Here is a 22,236-nt window from a genome sequence, read left to right as displayed (position 1 = left end):
CAGTCTTAAGACCTATGACTACTGTAGCAAATCTCCCCTGTGGCATCCCAATGAGTAAATGTGATTGATGAGATTTGGTATGATAATCATTTTTTTTTGTTGATGAAAAACAATGATGTGTCTATCCTTATGTTTGGAAAAAAACACCATTCAGATCACAGTAAGCCTGAGCTGTTCTAGAAGCAGTAAAGAAAACAAGTTTATTGAGTCAGACCTCAGAAGTGAAGCCATGGAGCTGCAGTTTGGGCTGTTTAAATCAGCAGACACACATGAGAATACACACAGTGCCGTTTCCTGGTTTCGCCATATGATACCAGACCTAGCCATTACCTTAATTGTTAGCCTTACACCTTTGTGCACAAACACAGTCACACTCACATCCTGCTGATTTTCCTTTGCCATTCCCAACCAGGTGGAACCAATCAAACACACCCTTCTATTTCCATCTCCCAGCACTCTTACTCTCTCCGAAACCTTTCCAATCATCTTGCTTTCTCTTTGTGTATGCCAAGTTACAAGTCTGGTTTGCATCCACAGCACTGACATGTATATCTTTTTTTTTTGCCTCCAACCCCTCTTCCCCTGCTTTCTCTGGTGCATCTTATTTTTGATAATAATTTGTTCCAATGTAAAGAAAACTAGTGTCAGCCAAGGTAAAAGCAGTCTGTGTAAATGTCACTCTGACGTTTACAATTGTTGGCAGAAAAAAAGCGTTACCATATTTCTATGGATTCAGCCATGTCCAACCATGTAAAAAGGAAATATATTTACCGGTTTAATTGTTTTTACGTTGTTTGCACAAGTGAGGTTTTGTTGTTTTGCTACACGGGGATTCAGATCGCTGCATGTGCCGTTTCATTTGGTGGTTTTAAATTGCCTGGAAACTCCGAAGATCTGCCACACTGTGACGGTCAGGTTTGGGAACGCACCCACTATTACTCAGAGGGGAGTTGGGGCGTAGCCTGCCTACTGTTTGATCAGTCTGTCTGCTAATTGGCCGCTCACTTGTGAAGGAGCAGGTGATGATGAATTTTAATGGGCTTCTGGATCCTGCTCCATGCACAGTCTGTGCATAGATCAAGCCCAGTGAATTCTAGGTACCTTTGTATGGGACAAGGGTTGGGAAAGCAGGATGGAATGGGGGAGTGAGGCAGACGGACGAGCAATGATGAAAGGGGAAAAAGGTGAGCCCCAGCAAGAGGAAAAAGTGAAAGCTAAAGGGATTGAAACCAATCATTCTTTCAACCAGTTGTAGCTCCGGGCCAAGCCTTAAGACATTCCATTTCCTGTCTTCACCTTTGCTTTATGTTCTCCACCTACCCTTTTCTGACTCTCTCTCACAATATCTCCACCATTATGTTCTAGTGTCAATTTAAAACAAACTGCAGGAAGTAGAATACAATTTCAGATACATTATTCGGGGTAGACTGGAACACATAAGGTCTAGATCCTACATAGTGGGTATGCTTATTCTTTTTCAAATGTATATCCTTTAACAGACAAACATATTTTATCTTAGTATTAAAATAATTTGCTGTTCTTAGACACGTGTTGAGTTTTGCTTTGAAACATTTGGAAGCTAAGGATTACATGAAGAAAGGAATAAGGAAAGAAAAGGGGGTTGAAAAAGGTAAAACTCACATTACATTTTGATCGTCACACATTACTTAGTTGGTGGATGTTTGCAATCAGAGTTAAGAAAAAGCGCAATTCATCTGTTTGTGTGATGCAATGCAATTTCTAAATTGTTTTGGATTTATTTTAGCCCAGGCTAACACGAAGAGAAGAAACAGTTTTAGAGATGAGAGTGGTTAAAAGACAGAAAATAGAGAATATTTCTCCTCCTTGCTATTCATTTCATCAGTATTCCCTGTACTTAAAACAAGCTTCTTCACAAATACACATTTAGGTTTGTAAAATATTCCCCTTTAGTTCGTTCATGACCCCTTGGGTTTTTGTAACCTCTTAAAACTACATTTTACATTTTCTCACAAACATATAATGAGAAAACTCTCCTCTATTAAAACTTACTTTTTGCAGATGCCAGTTTTTTAGTTTTTACATTTACATTTTATTTTTGCATTGATTTGTCCGTGGTCAGTTGTTCTTCTGGCTTTTCTCTTTGTAGTGCTAATGCCGTGCTGTTTTGGTGTTGAAGGTTTGAATGCTTATTTTCTTGTGTTTATTTCAAAGAAAGAGGTGAGTTCAGGGCATCAGACAGGCTGGATGAAAAATTAATAAGACACATAGTGAAATATGAGCAGGTATGTGTGTGTATGAGAGTCAGAGTTAGTTTCCCGATGTGTGCTTGTGGTGTATTTAAGTGTGTTTGTTTGTCTGCCGTGCATGCGCGTGTGTTTGACAAAGAGGAACACAAAGTAAGAGGAAGACAGAGAGAACAAGGCAGAGGTAGAGAAATGGAGGGAGCCAGTATGCAGGCAGGCAGTGGCTGCCCTGTAATGAGACAGTGAAGAATACACTTGGCAGTATCAGCAACAGATCTTGCTGTTCTTCCTCTTCCTTACCGCCTGCCTCTGAGGTGACCTTTGCCATTTTCAACTAGTGTTGGTACACCTACTGTATAGCAAGAGATGGGGGGGGGGGAGAGATGAAGAAATAAATACAATTCCTTTATTTTACTTTAGTTGTACTTGCGAGTTCAAGACAATGAGTCCAGGGTTACTAATCCAGGAAATCAATAAAGACCAGCTGCACATTCAACATACATAAAATGTTGTCTTTTTACACATCATCTTGACTGCATGTGTTCTGCTGGCACACCTTCTTCAGTGTACATTTTTGTCTTCTATCCAGGACATCTTGCTGAAAATGTTTATACTGCTATGCCAATTGGGTGAAAGTGTGTACAATATGACACGCAAATGCCTGAATAAAATAGCACAAATAAAGAAGGCATTACTTAACAAAGCCATAGACCCTGACTTACCTTATATGACCAAGTCCAAGCTGAGCTAATACTTTGTAGCCTCTCAGTTGTTTTTTTCCCACTGCCTATCTCTTGTTTGTCCTTGACAAGTCAGTGTTCATTCCCAAGCAGAACTCCACCAGTAGATAATACATTGGTTTAGTTCATCCCTTGTTGCAGGTTACCTGCTCACTTTAATCCCATTCTTACATGACGAATGTTTAATCAGCCAGTCAGTACTAACTTTTTCTTTTTCACTTTCAAGATGAAACTTTTTCCCGGATTTGTTTGGCTTTTACATTCGAGGAGGATTATTTTTTTGATTCTCTGCGTGTGATTTGTGTTTCCGTTGTATAGAGAAAGGCAGGTTTGGCACAACAAACGAATCAATAGTCGGATGTTTACCACCTTGGTGACCCCCTTCAATCTCTCCTTGAAGAGGTTTTGTGTTTTTTCTTAAAAATACTTTTCCTTTACTGTCCTTCACCATGCGCTTCCTTTCCAATCTTCTCTTCTCCTTCCACTTTTTCCTTCCCCTTCCACTTTTTCCTTCCCCTGCCACACTTCATTCCTCCATATTGACATTTGTATGTCTTACAGATTATTGCCAGCCATCTGTCTCTCACTCCATCTTTCTTTCTTTTAGAAAAAAATCCATACAGAGGAAATTCACTCAAATTAGAGTTGATGGCCTCTGAATCCTTTGATCCTAGAAACCTGTAGTGCAGTAATCATCTGTGATTGAGGGGTGAAGAAGGGGGACACAAGCTGAGTGGTAGCAAAAGAGATAAAGGTGAAAGAGGGAGTGAGAAAAGACAGGGTGCTGATGGAGAGGAATAAATGGACGGAGCTTGCCTCCAGCCAGGGTTGGCTGGCTCCTGAACCTCCGCCATCAATTTCATATAATTCCTGCTCAAAGTATAGCGACCCTTGCCACCCTCGACATCTGGCGAAAGCAAATATAAGATGCTGGGGTAGAGTAAAAAAAGAAAGAGATGAAGAGGCAAGGAGAGAGAAAGAGTGAGGGACACGCAGAAGGGGTGTAAGGGTCAGGCTGATTGGTTTACTTCTGGATAGAAAGACTAGATCAATGGATCCTTTGCGGCAGCAATGAGTTGTAAAAGAGAATACATTGAAAGATCCCTGTCTTCTCGACACTTATCCTGGTGTTTCAACATGTTACAGTATACCCTTGTGTTTCCTCAGGTACTTTTTAAAATCCTTTTCTCAATAGCCGATAGTAAAGCAGCAGACAAAAGAGCCATAATAACATTTATAGAGCTCTAACTAAACCAATGTGTCCTATACTGTACATATCTGATGGCTACAAACAATATTCAACTTAAATCAGTTTAATGTTATCAACATTTTTACGAATTGAATGTTAAATAAAAAAAAATACCAATAACTACTGTTGGAGTCAGCAGGCCTGTATTAATATAATAAAATGTGGTTCCCACTGTCCATCATGTCTTTCTTATATTTCTTAATTTGCGCTAAGATTTGTGTCCCCTAAGATTTTGTTAGATGACTGAAATAATGTTAATCCGTTCTCTGCAACTGCATACTGAGTACATGCACATACTCACATTACTATGCAATTGGAAGATCAGTCCAGCTGGACATGGGACTTGCTCGCCCAGAACTGTTTCTAATTATCTGAAAAGACAACAAAAAAAAGAAAATACTAATAAAAAGAATCACATTTTGGCATATAAGATGACCATGTGGAATCTAATGAAAACATCAAAATCAAAGAAAGAATGCTGTGCAAGAATTCATTTAACAATCCAAAATAGTACAATGTAGTACTCCACACAAAAAGAAGTGGTTCCTGTGGAAACGTGTGAGTGACGACCTTTGGAGTGTCCCTACTCATGCATAAAGAAGAGCAAAGGGAAATGGCCTAGACCACCAGCTTCATGCATACACATGAGCCAGCAGCCCAGGTGGCCAGAGTCGTACAACGCTGAGGTCGGGCTTTGGGCCCTGCAGGATTGGCAGAGTTGATATGACTTATAGTCCTGCGTGCTTCACAAGCGCCGTGCCTACGCTTCCTCTGGATAGAGTTGGATGGCAAGCTTAACTGCATGAGTATTAGTATTTCATCTAGGGTGACAAATAGAGAACAAGTGTGTGAAGGAAATAACAGAGAGGCCAGGTGGAAGATGCTACCCAGGACTCTACCTGGTTACAAAGCATATGTTCTGGAGTGCAGTGATTTATAGTGGTTTAAATGTAAAGAACATAGTGCTCCTTGGCCCGTAGAGTACAACGCCCCTTCCAACATGTGTTGCTGTAGCTTCTGTCTTTTCCTTTTGCTTACAAACCCACACACCAACATTTTCAATCACATCGTTCCATTAAAATAAACAAGGTCCATTTAGGCATTGCATCTCAGTGTGAATGGGGGCATCATTGGGTTGTTTCAGCTGAAGGGGAAATTCTTTTATGCTTTGGTACACTATGTGCTCTGTGTTTTTCCCTTTTAATATTGTTTTGCAGATACTTTTACTGACGGAGTAGAAAGTTTGGCCATTTACCAATTTCTCTGTCAAATGCTGCATCACAGTAGAACATGATGGTGTAATTTCAGCAGATGTCTTCCGTTTTCCACAGTCCTGCGTGTACCCAGCTACTACCCAACCTGTTGTTGGCAAACATCCTCTATGACCCATCCACCTCTGTCCAAATCCTTTGGAAATTACTGTCAGGCTTTGGTTTAAAGTTTTGGTATGTGTTTGGGGCAGAAATTCTACAGTGAAGCTACTCTTTAAACCGTTGTTGTGTTGGCCCATTGTTGTTCGGGAAGCTTTGAGAGGCCGTGGCTCCACTTGTCAGGAGTTTCACCAAGTCTTGAATGCATATACGCCCTATATCTGTACATGTTTAGCATTATGTCTTCCATGTGATCCATGTCAAATTTTTCCACACATGACAAGACTGTTCTGAATAAATCTGCCAAGTAATTGGCATGAGTTGGAAACTATTTACCCAAGGTAAGGGTGGCACATGCATAAAGTGCCTTATATAACTTACAGCGTGTTACAACCTACCTTGGTTGAAATTCTTATTTTAGGAAAGTAAAGCTCAGCTGTTTTCATGATTGAATGAGACGGTATACATTACATTTTGTAGAAGGCTCATATAGCCAACAAATAAACAACGTAAATCCCTTTTGAGAGTTTTCTAAAGCAACTCTGTGTGGTTAACCCACTATGCTTACACACACAGTCCTTCCCTCCTAAACACATGCAGACAAATACGTATAAACACACACACTCACACACACACATAATGCCATCCACTTCTAAACCAGACCTGACTTGTTGACGTTTCTCTACGGTGAGGCATTTCCTTTAATGGCCCTGGCGTTATCCCTTGTCCCCGTTGGAGTTTGCCTGTCTTACCCCAGACACCCAAGAAGCCTGACAAGACAGCGGAAAGGAAGAGAAAAAGAAAAAGAGGGAGAGAAGGAGGGCACTTAATAAACTTCCACCCATTGAGATGGATAAACTGAATCCTTTTAGTTTTTTTTGTCCTCCTTGCAGACAGGGGATATTGGAGCTGTCTTAGACAATTACTCCCCTCTCTTGTCTGTGATGAGTCTATCATTGTGGCTAACCGCATCAGGTAAACAGCCTGTTCCTGTATGGAAGACTGGACCCTGCCATTCAGAATTTTAATTCATTAATAGTGCAAAGACGGCATGAAACTCACTTGTCAAAAACTTGTCAGAAGGCCTACTCCCCAGTTGGAATGTATGTGCTTAAATACAGTTATAGAATTTCCTGTAACAAAATAATGATGAAAATGAATCTTGTATTTTGCTACATTACATGGGTGATAATGTTTGTAATACAACTTAAATATTGCTTATTGAGTTTTTTGCCTTTAATGGACAGAAAACAATGCCCAACTATTACCTCTGCTCAGCCTGAGGGTAAAAGGTGCCCAGTGCTATCTATAAATGTGCCTTTCTTGGTATTTGACATCAGTTCCTTTCTACTTTCATCTTTTGGGTTTCACATGTGACAAAACGGTGATGCAAGCTGCCACCTGTGGTTGTTGCTGCCATTTGTTTTCCAAAAATATTCCGCTCTTGGCTGCTATCACTGTCTTTCTTTGGCAAACAAGCTGTCTACTTGCTGGTTAGCTCAGGGGTAATGATAGCTTCATGGATGTGTCCTAATATGGGCTCTGTACAGAACTGGAGGTGGTGTGTGGGAAGGGTTTGCAAACCGCCCACAGCCATAACTGTCAGTTTGTACGCCAGACTAACTTCTAACTTCTTGTCATCCTCACATTTTTCGCCATTTAGCAATGTAAAATGTAGGGTTAAACCGCAAGAGAAAAAGGGAAATTGAATAGACCACCAAGTTGCTGTGGAAATCAAGCCTTTGACTTTTCTTTCCTTACAGGACATGTGTGTCTTCTGCATATACAGCACACACACATTATACAAGTGTAAACAGCACACATATAGCCAGATGTCCTTATACTCTGCCTACAGGACCTACATGCTTCATACTCAGCCAACATTAACCTTATATAAACACCCATATAGTCAAGAAGTTTCCCCATAAGCTTCTTCTAGTTCAAATAAGCAATATTGCAAACTTCTAGTTTACTTTCAGAGTGCCCCCCCCCCCCACACCGTATCCAATATGTGTGTCTCTTTCTCTTCCTTTGTCACTCTTTCTCTCTGCCCCTCTTCCTTTCTCTCATCGTCCAGACTATCTTCCTCAGGATGTATTTTAGAGATTTGGATGTAAATGTTGCCCTTGGTGGCTAGATTTGCCAGGTGTGGAGAATACCAATGGGACATCAGACATCTTTCCGGGAACAGAGCAGGGGGGTAGAGGTTGAGTGCTTGCTGTATAATAACCATTATTCAGCTGAGATGGCTATCCAGAGAGGGCTATCGGTGCTGGGGCCAGAGACACTGTGATTAGATTTCCCCTGTGTTGCTATTCTTCTCTGTCCCTGGATCTTTCTATCTAACTGTTCCCCTGACTCCCTACAGTACAGTATATTTCTCAAACAATTCAACAGGAATCCCATTGGTTATAGAGCTTGGGGAATGCAATGCATTGAAGATACAGAATGTTCTTAACTTTAATATGTTTTGTTTGGAAGATACACATTTGGCTGTATACCAAAGCAAATGACCAAGTATCAAACACAGACAAGAGCTATTTGTATGTAAGAAAAGACCAGGATGTGTCACCTGATATCACACATTCTGTTCAAAAGCTGGTGGCTTTTATCAACTTTACTTTACAGCACAACCAAGTGCACACAAATAGATTGATTTCGTTCACAAATGTAAAGGACACGTCTAAAGTCTTAAGCCTTCTCTGAATTAAGTGATGTTTACTTAGTTCTTATAAGTCAAGCCTGTATAGTCATTGTAACGCAAGCCATTTCAAAAAGAAGATGTGGCATAGATCATTCATGCATACATTCATTCTAGAAAGTAGTCTCCCCAACATACAGCTGAAACCCAGGTGTAGCACAGACACTTCTCTTTTCCCTGGCCTGCCTGTTTGATGGGAACATTTCTGTCTGTGTTATAGGCGCAGAGCAAATGAAACTGTGTTGTCTAGTATCCCAGCAGCTGGGTCTGCCTATTAGTTAAACATCTGCTTATGTGTGAAAAAAATAGCATGCCATTTGTAATCTTTAACCACCTTCACTATATTTATCATTCTTTCTTTCGGTGGACCTCTGTGTCCTTGTGTATCTCTCTCTCTTTCTCTCATCCCTTGCCCTTACCCCCCCCCCCCCCCCCCCCCCCCCCCCCCCCCCCCCCTGCAGTCCCTCTGTGGTATTAATGCACAGGCCTGCTTAAAGCCTGTGTCTCTATGCTGTTGCGCTGGATAATCAGTTAACCTGATTACACTGCTGATGAAATTAAATCATTTCAGTAAGTGAAAATAATAATATGAGTAATGGGTGCAGGGGACGGTGGAGAACCCCACAGCATTTGCTTTAGTCGGGTTTTACCTCCCTCTCTCTCTCCCTCCCTCTCTCTTACTATAGCTCTCACCATGAGGTAATTGATGGCTCAGAACAATCACATTTGAAGCCAGTCCGTCAGAGATTTTGACATTTGATGAATATGGATGACAAGTGCAGTATATAAAGATCCATATAGTATAATATATTGACCAGCACTCAGGACTACCAATTAATCAGGGGCTAGAGAAAGGCACTGGATGACACATTTCATCTCAACACCCTTATGTATAGTGATGTAACTCTGAACAGTTACGACTGTCCTGGACATAAATTTACTCAAAAGAGATTTTTTTTGGGTTTAGTAGCAGTGAATTGACCGGGATTCGTCAGCAGAGTTAAATGGGTTTATAGGGCAGACCTTTTAAGAGGGCCACACTTAGCCTGATAAAAAGCAGAACGCAACAGCAGGCATGAGTGTGCAGATTAACAGCCGGACAGTCGCTAATCTAACCACAGGCTGATTAAAGGCTTTGCACCTGTCACTTGTGTAATGATATTAAATGGCGAAATTAAAGACAATTATGGATAATGATGACACTCAAGCCAACCAAAAAAACAAACAAAGAGAATGACAAAAGTCAAAATCTAGATCAGATCAACTAGAGCCTGTATGAGCCTTGGACCAAGCCAGCTGTTGTGTGGAGTAGACTGTACCGTAACTTTTGATATGTTTCCCTCTTTAAGATTTGCCTTCTGTTAGTTGTGATCTTTGATACCTGTCCAAATCCTATCGAATAGTTATTGTAAGAGGATATGCATTCTTTATTGTTGAGATCATGTGTTCTGCAGATAAATAATCTTTCATCTGATGTACTACTCAATTGTCTTTTTGGTGGCCTTTGTCACTGCTGCATAAGTGTTGTACATATAGCAGGGTAGAGTTCCAAACTGAGCTGTCAATCATCATGTGCTGACAAGTATGCAACTGACAGATTTCAACATCAATAGGATGCCTCAAAAAGGCTTTGTGGCAACAAAAAACCGTGTTAGTATTTTGTAACCTAATTGCCGACTCTTGTTATCAGATCCTTTCAATCAGGAAGGTGATCAAAATAATGGTTTTCTTTTATCTTTGTAAATATCTTTGCTTTTGCATTTATACTTTGATAAAGACAATTAAATGTGATTTATGGTGTCTAAGATTAAACAAAGAAAATCAAAGTCGATGTGGTACTTAGGATGATTATTGGCCTCAGTGACAAAGGCTGCTTCAGGCAAAAATAAACAGCGACGTTGTCATTGCCCAATAGTTTACACGTGTGAATTCTATTTGGCCTGTGAAGATTTGTCATCACAGAGAACCCCCATTACACATCATAGAAATGCAATTGCTAAGCCATTATGGGTGACTGGCCCTTTGGGGATTCTAGGATACTATCAGCCCATGTCATTGGTTCTCCCCTTCACATTCAGGCTGGCTAACCCTCGATGAGTGATCTATTTATTTTTGCATGGCCGCCTTTATCGACATAGCCTGTAAGCTTCAGGGGGAAAGATGGTATCAGATTCTATTCCTGGGGAAGTAAGCAACCAGCATACATGCAATTTATTCAGGAATGGCTTTCGGTGCTGTATCAGGTAAGAGCAGCTGTAATGATAGCATCATCTCTCCATGAATCCACCATCCCTGCTTCTTGTTTACTGCTGTTTTGGTTGGTTTGTTTGTTCGCCCACCATTTCCTGCCCCCCCCTTATCCCTTCAGGCAGATTCCCTCTGTCAATTGCCTTATTTCATTAGTCTCAAATCCACTTACACTCTGTTAATGTTTTCTAGCTTCATTACTGTAGTCTGTTCAGGCCTCTATCTACCTTATTCATACAATAAAGGCAGAGTTTATGACACGCAAAGTACAGATAGGCCTCTCTGACATAGAACACATCAGATTGAACGCCCCGAAGAGCAACCCAGAATCCCTTTTAACAGACAGAAGTAGCTAAAGGGATACAGGACTGCGGCACCTTTTATGGCATCTTGTACATAGATCATTGATGACATGAATAAGAATTTGTGAGTACATATTGCTCTTTCTTGTTCTGAAACTCCTAAAGTGAAGTGTTGGCTTGCCAGTGCTTCTAAGGCTTCAGGGTAACTTGGTATACAGAGATGATACAGGGATGACCATTAATAATCCATGAAGAGGATACAGCACAGAGCCTACAACAGTGTAAACGCCTGTTCCTCTGTGAACTTAGCATTGAAATATTCATCGTGCTCTGCTGTTGTCATCTTAAATTAGAAACCTGTTTGGACTGTTTTCTGAGACCCTCTTGTTCCTTCTTCTGTTGTCCCATATGACATTTATTTAAAAGATTAAAAATGTCAAAAACTAAACTTGCATGAACTCACCACTCTCACAACCCAAATGCCTGTAATGTGCAACGTTTGTGCTTTAAAAAAAAAAGAAGGTTTTTCTTTTGGTGACAGAAAAATAAAAGATAACAAAATACCTTATGGGCAATTCTTAAATTTGAACTATGTCAATATATATTTTGTATCGATTGTTTCAATTTTGCCATACTTTGAATATGAAAAACATTGCTGCCATCATTCAAAATGACACATTGTTTAGCAAAACTTGATGGATTAAATATATTTTAACCATCATGATGTCCTTCCTTAAATTCTTATTTGTATAAAGTGCTAACTGAAATATGGAATAGCTCTCTGTGTTCATGAAAGGCCGACAGACTAACCATGCGTCTAAGGTTATGCGACTCAACTTAGTGTGTACCAATGTCCCATAATGTGGCTTTCCCCTGCTCTGGATGACACCACCATGATGTCTTCTGAGTGGACATGAGCTCAAAGGCTCTCAAAATGAACAGTGACCTCTGCCTTGCCATTGGCCAGCCTCTTAGGCGCCGTTTACACGAGGAGAAAACTGCTTGTATCTGCATAGTTTCGCGTGCGTATAGCCCTATTATTTACACGAGGCCGATAGAAACTGACCCCACAAACGATAACGGGTCCCAAGGTGGATAGATTTGCAAACGAAACGCTCTGGGGGGTCAACCGAGTCCGTGTAATCACCTCTATACGAATATTTCCTGAAAAAATAACGATAGCCCCACCTCTCCTGCTCACTGCTGTAGCAACTATCAAAAATAGCTGTGTTAATTAAACGCACAAGGGGTTCTTGAATGAAATAATATTATAAAAGGCAAACCAGAATTGTTAACGCCCAATATACTCCTTAAACAAAATAAACAGAGTCAGATTTCATGCATTGATCCATTATATTGACAATTTTCCAGCCAAACAACACAAACAAAATTAAACAGTCCGCTCTGCGATACACCAAACTTGTCTTTCCTGCCTAATCCAGGCCATTATTGTTCATTGCTCCTGCGCCCGTCGGCGGCAAAAAGATAAATGTTTGTAGGCAGAGGACCGGCGTGTCCCAGAGGAGCGATCTCACCCGGTGTTTGTAGAGAATATCTCTCTTTCTGAGCCGTCCTCTCCACGGAGACGTGCTTCTTGGTCGGTCGATGCAATATCCACAGATTCGGTTTCTTTCAGTTAACTTCCCCGTTGCATTTATCCATATGCTGAGGAAATGACTATATCCCGCTGAATACCAGCAATCGCCACACACACTTCCTCCTGTCAGTAGCTACTGCTAGTGCTACTGCTACTGACCATGCTACAGATATTAGTGCAAAATCTACAGCTCCTCTACCACAACCATCAGCAACAAGTGGACATGGAGAATTACATGAACTACATGTTGCTAAATCCAGCGCGGGGCATAAACAGAAGGGTAGCCATGGCAACATTGCTGCGGGGCTGCTCCGGGCTGCTCTTCTTCGCTGCTTTTGGTGTATTTTGGCGGAAGTTACAGCGCCACTTACAGTCCCGGCATATGTACTACAGCGTTTCCAGCGGTCTCGTTTGAACAGACACGTTAAATGAAACGAATGCATGTGAACGGAAGACTTTTTTGAATATGCATACTGTGCATAAACGCAAACGTTCCCGTGTGAAGGAGGCCTTAGTCACTCAATCTTCTCCAAGTTGTGATGTGGCCCTGGGCCTCTGATGCATATTACAGCTCTGAGTGTCCCTCCTCCCGTCTCTCATCTTCTATAAGTATGAGTCACTGTTCTGACTCGAGTCAGGGTATATGTCAAGCGATCTGACCCATGGGACTAATTGCCCCAGGAAAGTAAGAAAAGTCTACATTAGAAGAACAGTGACCACAGAGCGAACTACACTGTCTACTCTTAACAGTCAAATAATTGCTCAATCATGCATGAGTATTAGCTGCAATGATATCTCTATCTTTGCCGGTGTGATGGTTCTGGAATGAGTGTAGCAATAAAGAAAGTCAAAGAGGCTTAAATCTTACCATTATTCCAAAGCCTTACGCATTTAATGCCGAGTGAAATTCACCCGATTGGTATTCAGTCCTAGGCTTTCGATGGTTATAGTGTGTCTTAACCAAGTGGTGGTTTTACAGAGCTCTGTGTAACCTCAAATTGAAATGACGGTCCTTTATTTTCCTGAACATGGGGAAACGTGATGAAGAAATTGCTGGGATTACCAAGCTTTGCTTCTGGTATTTCTATTCATTAATGTTCTCTTCCTCTGATCTGTGTGTATGTATTTACTACTTGTTGTAATGGAAATATGTGCAGGGAGTCAGTGTCCTCTAGGACATTTGATTAAGACACATGATTATAAATGGACAAGATTGTTGGTATTAGAAATGCAGTGGTTAGTAGATAATGGCTACAGGATGATTTATCTAACCATTAGAAAGCTCATTAATTTTCGGAGAAAGAGGAATATAACAAAAACACAAAGCTTATCCTGGTCTTTGTTCTTCGACCTCTCCGATGCCCCAGTGCAGCCCTCTGGTACATTCAGATTCATAATGAAAATAATGAAATAAAACCTATTCATATAAGTCTTATTTCAATTGGTTTATTAATGTATCTGGCTACTGTACATGGCTGGCTATAATCTCTCATTTCTGAGGTGCATTAAGTCTCATTGGTCAAAATATGCAATTCCAAATGTCTCCTTCTCCCAGGTAAAAATACATAAAAAAAATGCTCAGTATCATTTCAGTTTTATAATTGACTGGGTCCTATTTTAGTTCAATCGCTATTATGTGTTACAGCCCTCAGTTCTATCAAAAATGCAAATGTGTATACAAGGATAACAAATACTTTGAATGACAACTGCGTTTTAATCGAAAAACCTGGATTTGCAAGTCAGATGGCTTATCCCTCTTCTTTTCTTCTTTTTACAGAGGACCTACTCCCACCAGGCTTCCCTAACATTGACATGGGTCCTCAACTTAAAGTGGTGGAGCGCACTCGAACAGCCACCATGCTCTGTGCTGCCAGTGGCAACCCTGACCCCGAAATCACCTGGTACAAAGACTTCCTACCCATTGACCCAAGTGCGAGTAATGGGCGAATCAAACAGCTGAGATCAGGTAAGGAATCCCGAGCATTGTGTTGATGTCTTTTTCCCTTCTTACGAGCTTGAGCTCTTCTTTGATTACACAGGACATTATATAGCAATAGTTGTTGTTTTGTGCTTGCAGCTAATGTGACTCCAGTGCCCAGTGTTTTCGAACAAACATTATTCGAAAAAGTACAGAAGTGTCACTGAAAGTACTTTTACATTTTTAACAAATGTTCTTATTTACTGCACAAAGTGAAACCATATCATTTTGAGGTGGACCTGACTTGAGCTCAAGAAAAACTATCCTTTGTTTTTTTTAGGTTGATTATCAAACTGATCTGAGTAAGGTTGCAGTACAAGAGATCTGAGAATCATCATATATATAAAAGAAATCATGTTGAAGACCTGAATTTACCAAAAGTGCAGATCAAACTCTGTCTGATGTTGAACAACAAAAAAAAGCTGTTCAACTATATTTAAAGCATTTAAAAATCAGCTCATGGGGCAAGCTCTATTTAGTAGATGACAACATGAGAAGCATGCACCAGTGTACATTTCATTGATTATGGCCATTATACTCTGACCATGAATCATATCAATAAATCTGTTGTTGAAATTGAGGTTCAAAATGTCACAGAATATCACTGATTTAGGTCAAATACTTCACAACAAGCCAGAAATGTGCCATAGTAGACAATGACGCAAAGCCACTATTCTACTGACACAACTCAGTGGTGTATATGTTGTCTTGTTCCCATTGATTTAACCCCACTCAGAGGCCCAGTAAAGCAAGGCCTAATTATATTGCTAATTAAGTGCAAGCCCTGGAGTAGCCGTGGGCAATAAGGGGTAGATATTTTAGGTCGATGATTTGTTACCATTTGAAAAATCCAATGACTCCTATTTGATTTGTTGCTGTGAACGTAAATCAGTGTAGACAGCATTAAATACAGAGTCTATTGCCATTGAGTCCCTGCCCCAGTTGTGGACCCCATGAGCTGTACACTCAAAATAATCAATTTGTCATCTGATTATTTATGTCTTGCCTAGTCCATAGGTGATTTTATTTTAGATACGTTTTATATTTAGTGCACAGATTTAGGGTATTTGCTGTCTCTGACAACATTGTTTCTCGGTTCATATTGGCCCGAGGAACTCCTCTGCGGATGTAAGCTCTTCACTAAGGTGCTTTGGAGAATGCTGTCAGCTAGTGCTGTAGACTTTAGTTTGAGGACAAAGAGCGTCCACAAGGGACTCTTTGGAAGAGAGTTCTAATGTAAATGTTGTCCCCTAATCTGTTCTTATTGCACTGCCAGACTTCTTCTTAGAAATTGATGGTGCACAGGGGTCTTCTTGTAAACTAACCAAAGTTTTTAACACAGTTTCTTTTTAACAAACATATTAAGTGAATCCTTAAGGTCTAACTAACATGTTAGTTCCATTTTTTGCCATGTAAATCAAACAAGATTTTTTCTAATTTGAAATGTTTGCTCTGTAGCACAACTAGTGGTCAAAAACTCGACATGGTAGCTTTAACCTTTCAGATGCTCTGGCAGGTAATCGTAATTAGGTTGTAATAACAGCATTGAATATTTTACATTCAGGTTTTTTTTAATTATTTCATTTTAGATAAATAGGTGGTAGGAATGTACCTCATGTTACTTTCTTTAGGTTTTAAATAGTCATATGTAAGGCCGGCTCTTTGGGTTACCTGTTAACATTTTAACATGATCTTGTGCGTTTTAAGCCTATGGGGATGATAACACGAATGATTGTATCTTCTTGTCTGTGTTCTAACCTCTCTATCATCTGTCTCCGTCATGATTTTGTCAATTGTCTTTGTATGTCCTGTCTAACCGAAACACACTGATGTTTGGTTGTCTCTACATGTATTTTGTCTGTATTTGTGTATGAAACTCAGATGTGTTTCACATTGCAGAGTCTTCAACACGTTTCATGTGGCTGAGAGCCATTACCAGCCAATAAAATAAACTGAAACATAGGACTAAACCTTTTTAATTAAAATTGACACCAAAAATGTGTACAATAACTTCCTTTATAATCACTATAAATTGCAAATAGAATCCATGTTACATGACTTGAAAATGCAATGCTCCTTTCATGGTAACTCGTGATAAAACTGCTCAAATTAGATGGGGAAAAAAGACCCAACTAAACTGTGGTCCCTTAAATTCTTGTATGACAATCCCTTTTAACCTCAACCTAAAATGAACTATGTTGTTCTTCCCCTTCATTTTCAGAATCCTTTGGTAAGTGTCTTGCAAAGCATAAAAAGCCCACCCACTCTCCTTGAAGCAGATGGCATACTACTTTCCAAAATGCATGCATCCTCTGCGCTCCCCTCACCCTTGTCCTCTTTTGCCACTTGTTCCCTATGTTCTGTTTCTATTTATGCTCAACTTTTACTTTTGTTTCGCCCATACTCCTTATGCCAACTTTATCCTCTTTCACCCCCCACACTGGAACTTAGAAAGGCAAATCAAGGACAAGCACCAGCACAAGTTTGGACGCTGGTTAGGTATTACAGCCCACCTTTAAGCAGCACAGTTTTGATTTATATGGGGAAAACCTGCTGAGCATGTCTTTTATAACAACATCCTGCCTCACATTAATGCTCATCTGCATTATAACTGTACTGCCTGGTTCAACCAGCTTTTCTACAATGTTTTAGCAGCTTTACTGGACCACCTGTGGTCAAAAGTACCTTGTGCAAGGTTACCTTGGAAGTAGAAGATGCCTTATGCACTTTTCCCTAACAATTTACTTTGAATGACATTCTCCAAATGTTACATTGCAAATGCTTTCTGTCACGTCACGGTTTTTCTCTCTGCTGTGTTGCAAGGCAGCAGGCTTTGGGGAAATAATTGAACACTGCTTGAATTCAAGACAATTATTTATTTGCAGTCACAGTCTACAGTATTTCTTTTGTGTTCTTGCTGGGACATATAGCAAACACAATCCTCCGAAAATACACTCTTGTTTATACTCAAGGGTGAGCAGTCAAACTTTAGAATACAATAGCAGCTTTACTATCCAAGAATACCCTTGGAAAATGAAGCAAAATCTGAGAGGGCCTGAAAGAATCTTGAGTTCTTTCCAGGTATATGTCTCTGCAGGAACGCAGTACGGCTGAACTCTCCAATCCCACACTTGGGCTGGGTCGACCCTCTGGTCTTGGCCAAATATTTTCTCAGCAGAGCATTTTCTTTTATTGCCAAATTTGCACACATCTGCACTGGCTTACAAATCCCAACCTAAGGCTCTGTTGCCCATGTTAGAGTACGAGGGCTCAAGTGATAGTTACATTTGGCCACATTTTGTACCCCTCCTGACTTCTTGAACTATTTGTAAAAATATACCCAGCCACTTTAAGCTGGGTTTGTTTTACTTACAGGTCAAACTATGTGTGTTTGTAGGAGGGCAGAAAAGGAAATTACTTTCCCTTGTTTCAATACCAAGACTCTCGTAAGCTAATGTTAGCGTTTTCTATAGCCCTTTTGGTTTTAAAGCTCATTCAGCAGCCATGCAGGATTTATGCTGATGAGAAAAAGGCCTGCGTGCTCAAGCCCCATAGACTGCCATCTTTTCATGTCCTCAGCACTTTGAGTAGCCATTTTGGATCTCACTTATAGAAATCCGCAGAATGAAAAGAAACAGTTATTTTGGCAATCTTTGAATGGCTATTTTTTTATTATTCTGTTGATCAGAATGCTGGTAATGTTATATAGTCCATATGGGTGACTCATAGATGCTCTCCCATAGATGGTATAGTAAAATTGAAGGGAACATGGGAAGTGGGTTGGAAAACATGAGTTTGAAAACATACTCAGTCTCCAGCTACTGAAAATGAATCCCCCACGTGTCTCATGTGACTTTCGACTCCTCTTATTTTGAAATCAACAATACATAAGAGATTTGATTTTCGTCCAATTTAATCATTAAAACCAATGTTATTATAGTTTTGATTCCAGGAAGATAGAGCTATATTTGTTTATTAGATAGCTGCCTAGTTGGCTGACCCGTTCTTTATGAGTCAAACCATGCTGTGCTGGCGGGGCAGTGATATTTGCATCAGGGTCCCCTGAGGAGCTCCTCTAGAGATGTGGAGGGAGCTTGACATTTCTCCCCAAGTCCCTGTGGCTGCAGACCCCAGGCCGTCGCTGGCCTTGTCAGCCAGAGCAGATTAACCAGAGGCCAGAGACAGTGAGAGGATTGTGAAGAGTGCATATTCATAAAGATTAAGGTCCTCTTTTTTAAATATAAAGGTTTAAAATCATGACCCGACATTGGATGGCTCCCCTGGCACTCACACGGCTTCATGCACATCCCAATGTGACTCTTGCATAGTTCAATTGTCCTTAATCTAAAATTAGCAAGAGAATGATCATATTTGTTGACATCAAAGCTGCTCTGCAGGGAGTGGCTAGAAGCTCTGCAGATGTGGTAACAACAGCCAGGTTTTTGTTGAGACCTGCTGCGACTGCACTGAGATCGCAGAGGGCGTCTGTGCTGATGAGAAGGTCAGCCAGACGCCCTCTGGAGGGTGGTCAGACTTTGACACTTGGCCAATCACGCAAACCCTATCCGACTCAGATGCAGATGGGCAACATCTCTGGCCAGATTGCCTCTGGCCAGACTACATGCCTCAATAATATTTTAATATATTCAGAGGGTGGTTTAACAAAACAGCTGGGGTGTTCCGTGGAGCAAATAATGCCGCGTTTGATAATGCGAGGAGGTCGACAGCCCATTGAGATATATTTAGGTCATTGTCACCCTAAGCAGATCAACCTCTGGTCGGCCAAAGCTTAGAATGGGAGCTTATGGCCATTAGGTTATGTGCCTGTGTTCAGGTGGATTTGCCAATGTAATTGAATACCTGCTACCCTCTCACGACCCAGCCTGCCTGGTCAGATCCTCGGTTAAGTTTCAATGATATCTTTTCATGCTGCTTTACTATTCAAATAGCAGACGTTCCAAGGACCTGTGTCATTCATATCCTTCTAATTTTTTATATTTTTTGTTGGAACCAATTCCTTTCACATTAAAAACCTTCATCTTTTATCCCTCATTTTCCTAATTACTTTCCTCTCTTTTTTTCTGTCCCTCTTTTGTTGCGCAGTCCTTCAAAGGTCCAGATTTAATGGCCTTTTCCTTTACAAACCTGCTTATTAACATTAACCTTATCCTAACCTCAACCTAACTTGACCTTAACCTCACCTAACCTTTAACTAGTAACCCCTTAACCCAAACAAAAAATTCACCACAGCTAAAGCGAAATAAGCCAACAGCTAATGCAGCCTTTAATCAAACTCTAACTCGATAACAATTTAACCTTCCCAGAGCCCTGTCCTTTGTCTTGTGATTATCTATGATTATGTGGTCTCTAAAATCATTGCAGAAATGATTCAAATGTCACTGTTGTTTTGCCTGGTTTTTCAATGAAGCTAAACTATCTCTGTTGCAAATGTATGCATTTAATAACTCTAAGTGCGGCTAAACAGAATACCGAGACCTTGTAAGTGATAAATATTCAAGAATACATAACGATCAATGTGAAACGCATTTGCCACTTATATCAGACAATGTGGGAATAATAATTAAATTATAAAATGGGATTATATTTTTTAATGAGAAGTCAGTATGTCTAATCCCAGTAAATGTTCACTTTATAAAGATACAGTTGAACTGATTTGTTTAATATGATAATGGTATACTATGATTGACATTTTTGATAAGTGCACATAAACACAGTGTAAAGCAACTTTAAATAAATAAATAAAATCCACCTACATTGCAAACCAGGCAGAACTTAAACTCAGTGATATCCTCCTACCTGCTGGTATCACAACAGACACCTCTGTATGTAGAGCTGAAACAATAATCCGATCAGAAGGTTTTGAAAGTTACATCCCACTGCCCAGCCACCCACAGCCCTAAATGTACCGTATAGGACAATTGCTGGCGCCACTTTACACATTAAACCATTTGTTGGTCCAGCTAGTTGGTATGATGCCAGTTTGCTGTATTCAACTTGCATGAATGCCTGTCCACACAAGGGCCAAGCCTGAAATATCAGGTTCAACGGGCAGTGCATACCCTTACCCTCAGCTCTCTGCCTGTAAGCAATCTATGCAAAGTAAGGCACCTCTCGGCCTTGGTGGTGCCCTGCTGGCACTCTCAAGGGATGGCCATGGGCACGTTGTAGCCATTGAGTCATCCTTAGAAAGGGCGACTAAGAGAAAGGCAAAAGGGAGGAAATTGTGGGAAAGTCCGAGACATACAAAAACTCAGAAATGGGGATAAAGAGGGAGGAATGGAGGCAAAGATAAACTAAGAAAAGAAAGAAAGATTTAGGAAAGACACTAAGGAAACAATGAGCAAAGAAAAAAAGCCAAGAGAGGAAGGACAGTTTCATTCTTGGCAGAGAGGGGGTTGCAGTTAAGCTGGCTTCCCTACCTACACCCAAAGCACTGCCTATAAGGGATGCTTTTTAAATCACAGCAACAACTCAGGCTACTTTTAAAAGCCCACCAGCCACTGACTGGACATGCTCAATATTGTATTGTTCTAATGGGACATTTGGCTTGTAGTCAGGCATGTAACACAACACGGACCATAAACAAAGAATAGGGAAACATGCAACTCTCAGTGAAATGAAAAAATGTAAAGGGCCAGGGGATTGAATGACTAGGGAAGGTAGGAAGCTTGGGTTGAACAGTTTATCTGTCACAGTTTAGCAGGTTTACGACCTGTAGGATAAATAAGAACTAAATTATGTTAGATTTTACTTGTGGTTGCCGGAAGGTAAAGCCTGAAATTCTAGTTCACCAAAGATTTCCTCCCTCAGCAAGTTTGATTCATAGTAATGTAGACATCCGATAAAGAATATAAGCGCACGTAACTTGTTTTACTGATGCTCAGTTAGTTGGTAAAAGTCAATGGCGCTTAGGGTCAAACCTCTCTTGATTGTTTTACCCTGAGTTGAGCCATTATAAATTGCATGCCAAAACCTTGAGCTTCTTCAGCTCTGCCGATGACTTCATATGTCTAAGGCAAGGTGTAGAATAAAAAAAAAAACACTCAATTAGGCACTGAAGTGGGCCAGCCATAGTCTAAAGCTTTTAATTCCTTTGTGATACCAGCAATTCGAGGTGTTGGGTTATCGATACAAAAAAATCTCTCAAAACCCTGTAAGAGATTACCTAATGGTTTGATAATCTAATTCCAAAGATCCACCTTCCAACCCAAATAACTCCTAACTACTACTAACATTAACGTTGAACTAAACTGATGTTGTGTCTTCATTTTTGTGTCTCCTCCAGAGGGTACCCCGATTCGAGGTAAGCTGTTTAACACAATAAAAAGAAAGGAAAAAAAACTTCAAAGTGCATTAAACCAGACATAATCACTCCTAACTACACCTAACTAACTAAACAGTGGCGATGTCATATGGGCTTTTCCTCTTTAAAAAATACATACTTGTCTATGTCCACTAACATTAACATGTCATCTGTGTTTGGGTTCTGTGTTCTCTGTACACTGTTTTGTGAGCGTGATCATATGTGTTTAACTTTTCTCATGCCACATGTCATCATTGATGTGTAAATGTTCCACCCCTGTGGGCGCTCTGTGTCTGTGACCACCTATCTCCTCCACATCGTCAGTGTCACAAAACTGACGTGCAATTTAAATTGTGTTGCCGGCTTGTTAGGATTCAGGATTGAGAAAGTTGTAGCAGGAGGGAGGGATGGTGAAAGGGTATTAATAAACAGTCTGCTTTGTGCCTCAAACATTTAAATTGTTTGGTCATGGACATGGAGCTGATGGGTGGGGGAAAGGTAAT

General features: G+C 40.5%; 1 protein-coding gene across 11 annotated transcripts in view; it reads left to right on the top strand.

Moving 5' to 3' along the window:
- The window catches only part of ptprsa (protein tyrosine phosphatase receptor type Sa), a 228,539-nt gene that overhangs the window by 122,405 nt on the left and 83,898 nt on the right, over window positions 1–22,236 (top strand). For 6 of the 11 annotated variants that reach the window (XM_034146584.1, XM_034146586.1, XM_034146592.1 and 3 more), the window contains 3 exons: window positions 14,209–14,397; window positions 16,631–16,639; window positions 21,716–21,733. In XM_034146584.1, the coding sequence (XP_034002475.1) occupies window positions 14,209–14,397; window positions 16,631–16,639; window positions 21,716–21,733 (216 nt within the window). The remainder of the gene's footprint in view (window positions 1–14,208; window positions 14,398–16,630; window positions 16,640–21,715; window positions 21,734–22,236) is intronic. The other 5 variants (XM_034146591.1, XM_034146593.1, XM_034146588.1 and 2 more) reach the window with 1 other exon arrangement.

The sequence above is a fragment of the Trematomus bernacchii genome, unplaced genomic scaffold (genome assembly GCF_902827165.1).
Source record: "Trematomus bernacchii unplaced genomic scaffold, fTreBer1.1, whole genome shotgun sequence".
Taxonomy (NCBI): Eukaryota; Metazoa; Chordata; class Actinopteri; order Perciformes; family Nototheniidae; genus Trematomus; species Trematomus bernacchii.
The sequence above is the reverse complement of the archived record's forward strand: the minus strand, read 5'-3'. Positions and strand labels throughout refer to the sequence as shown.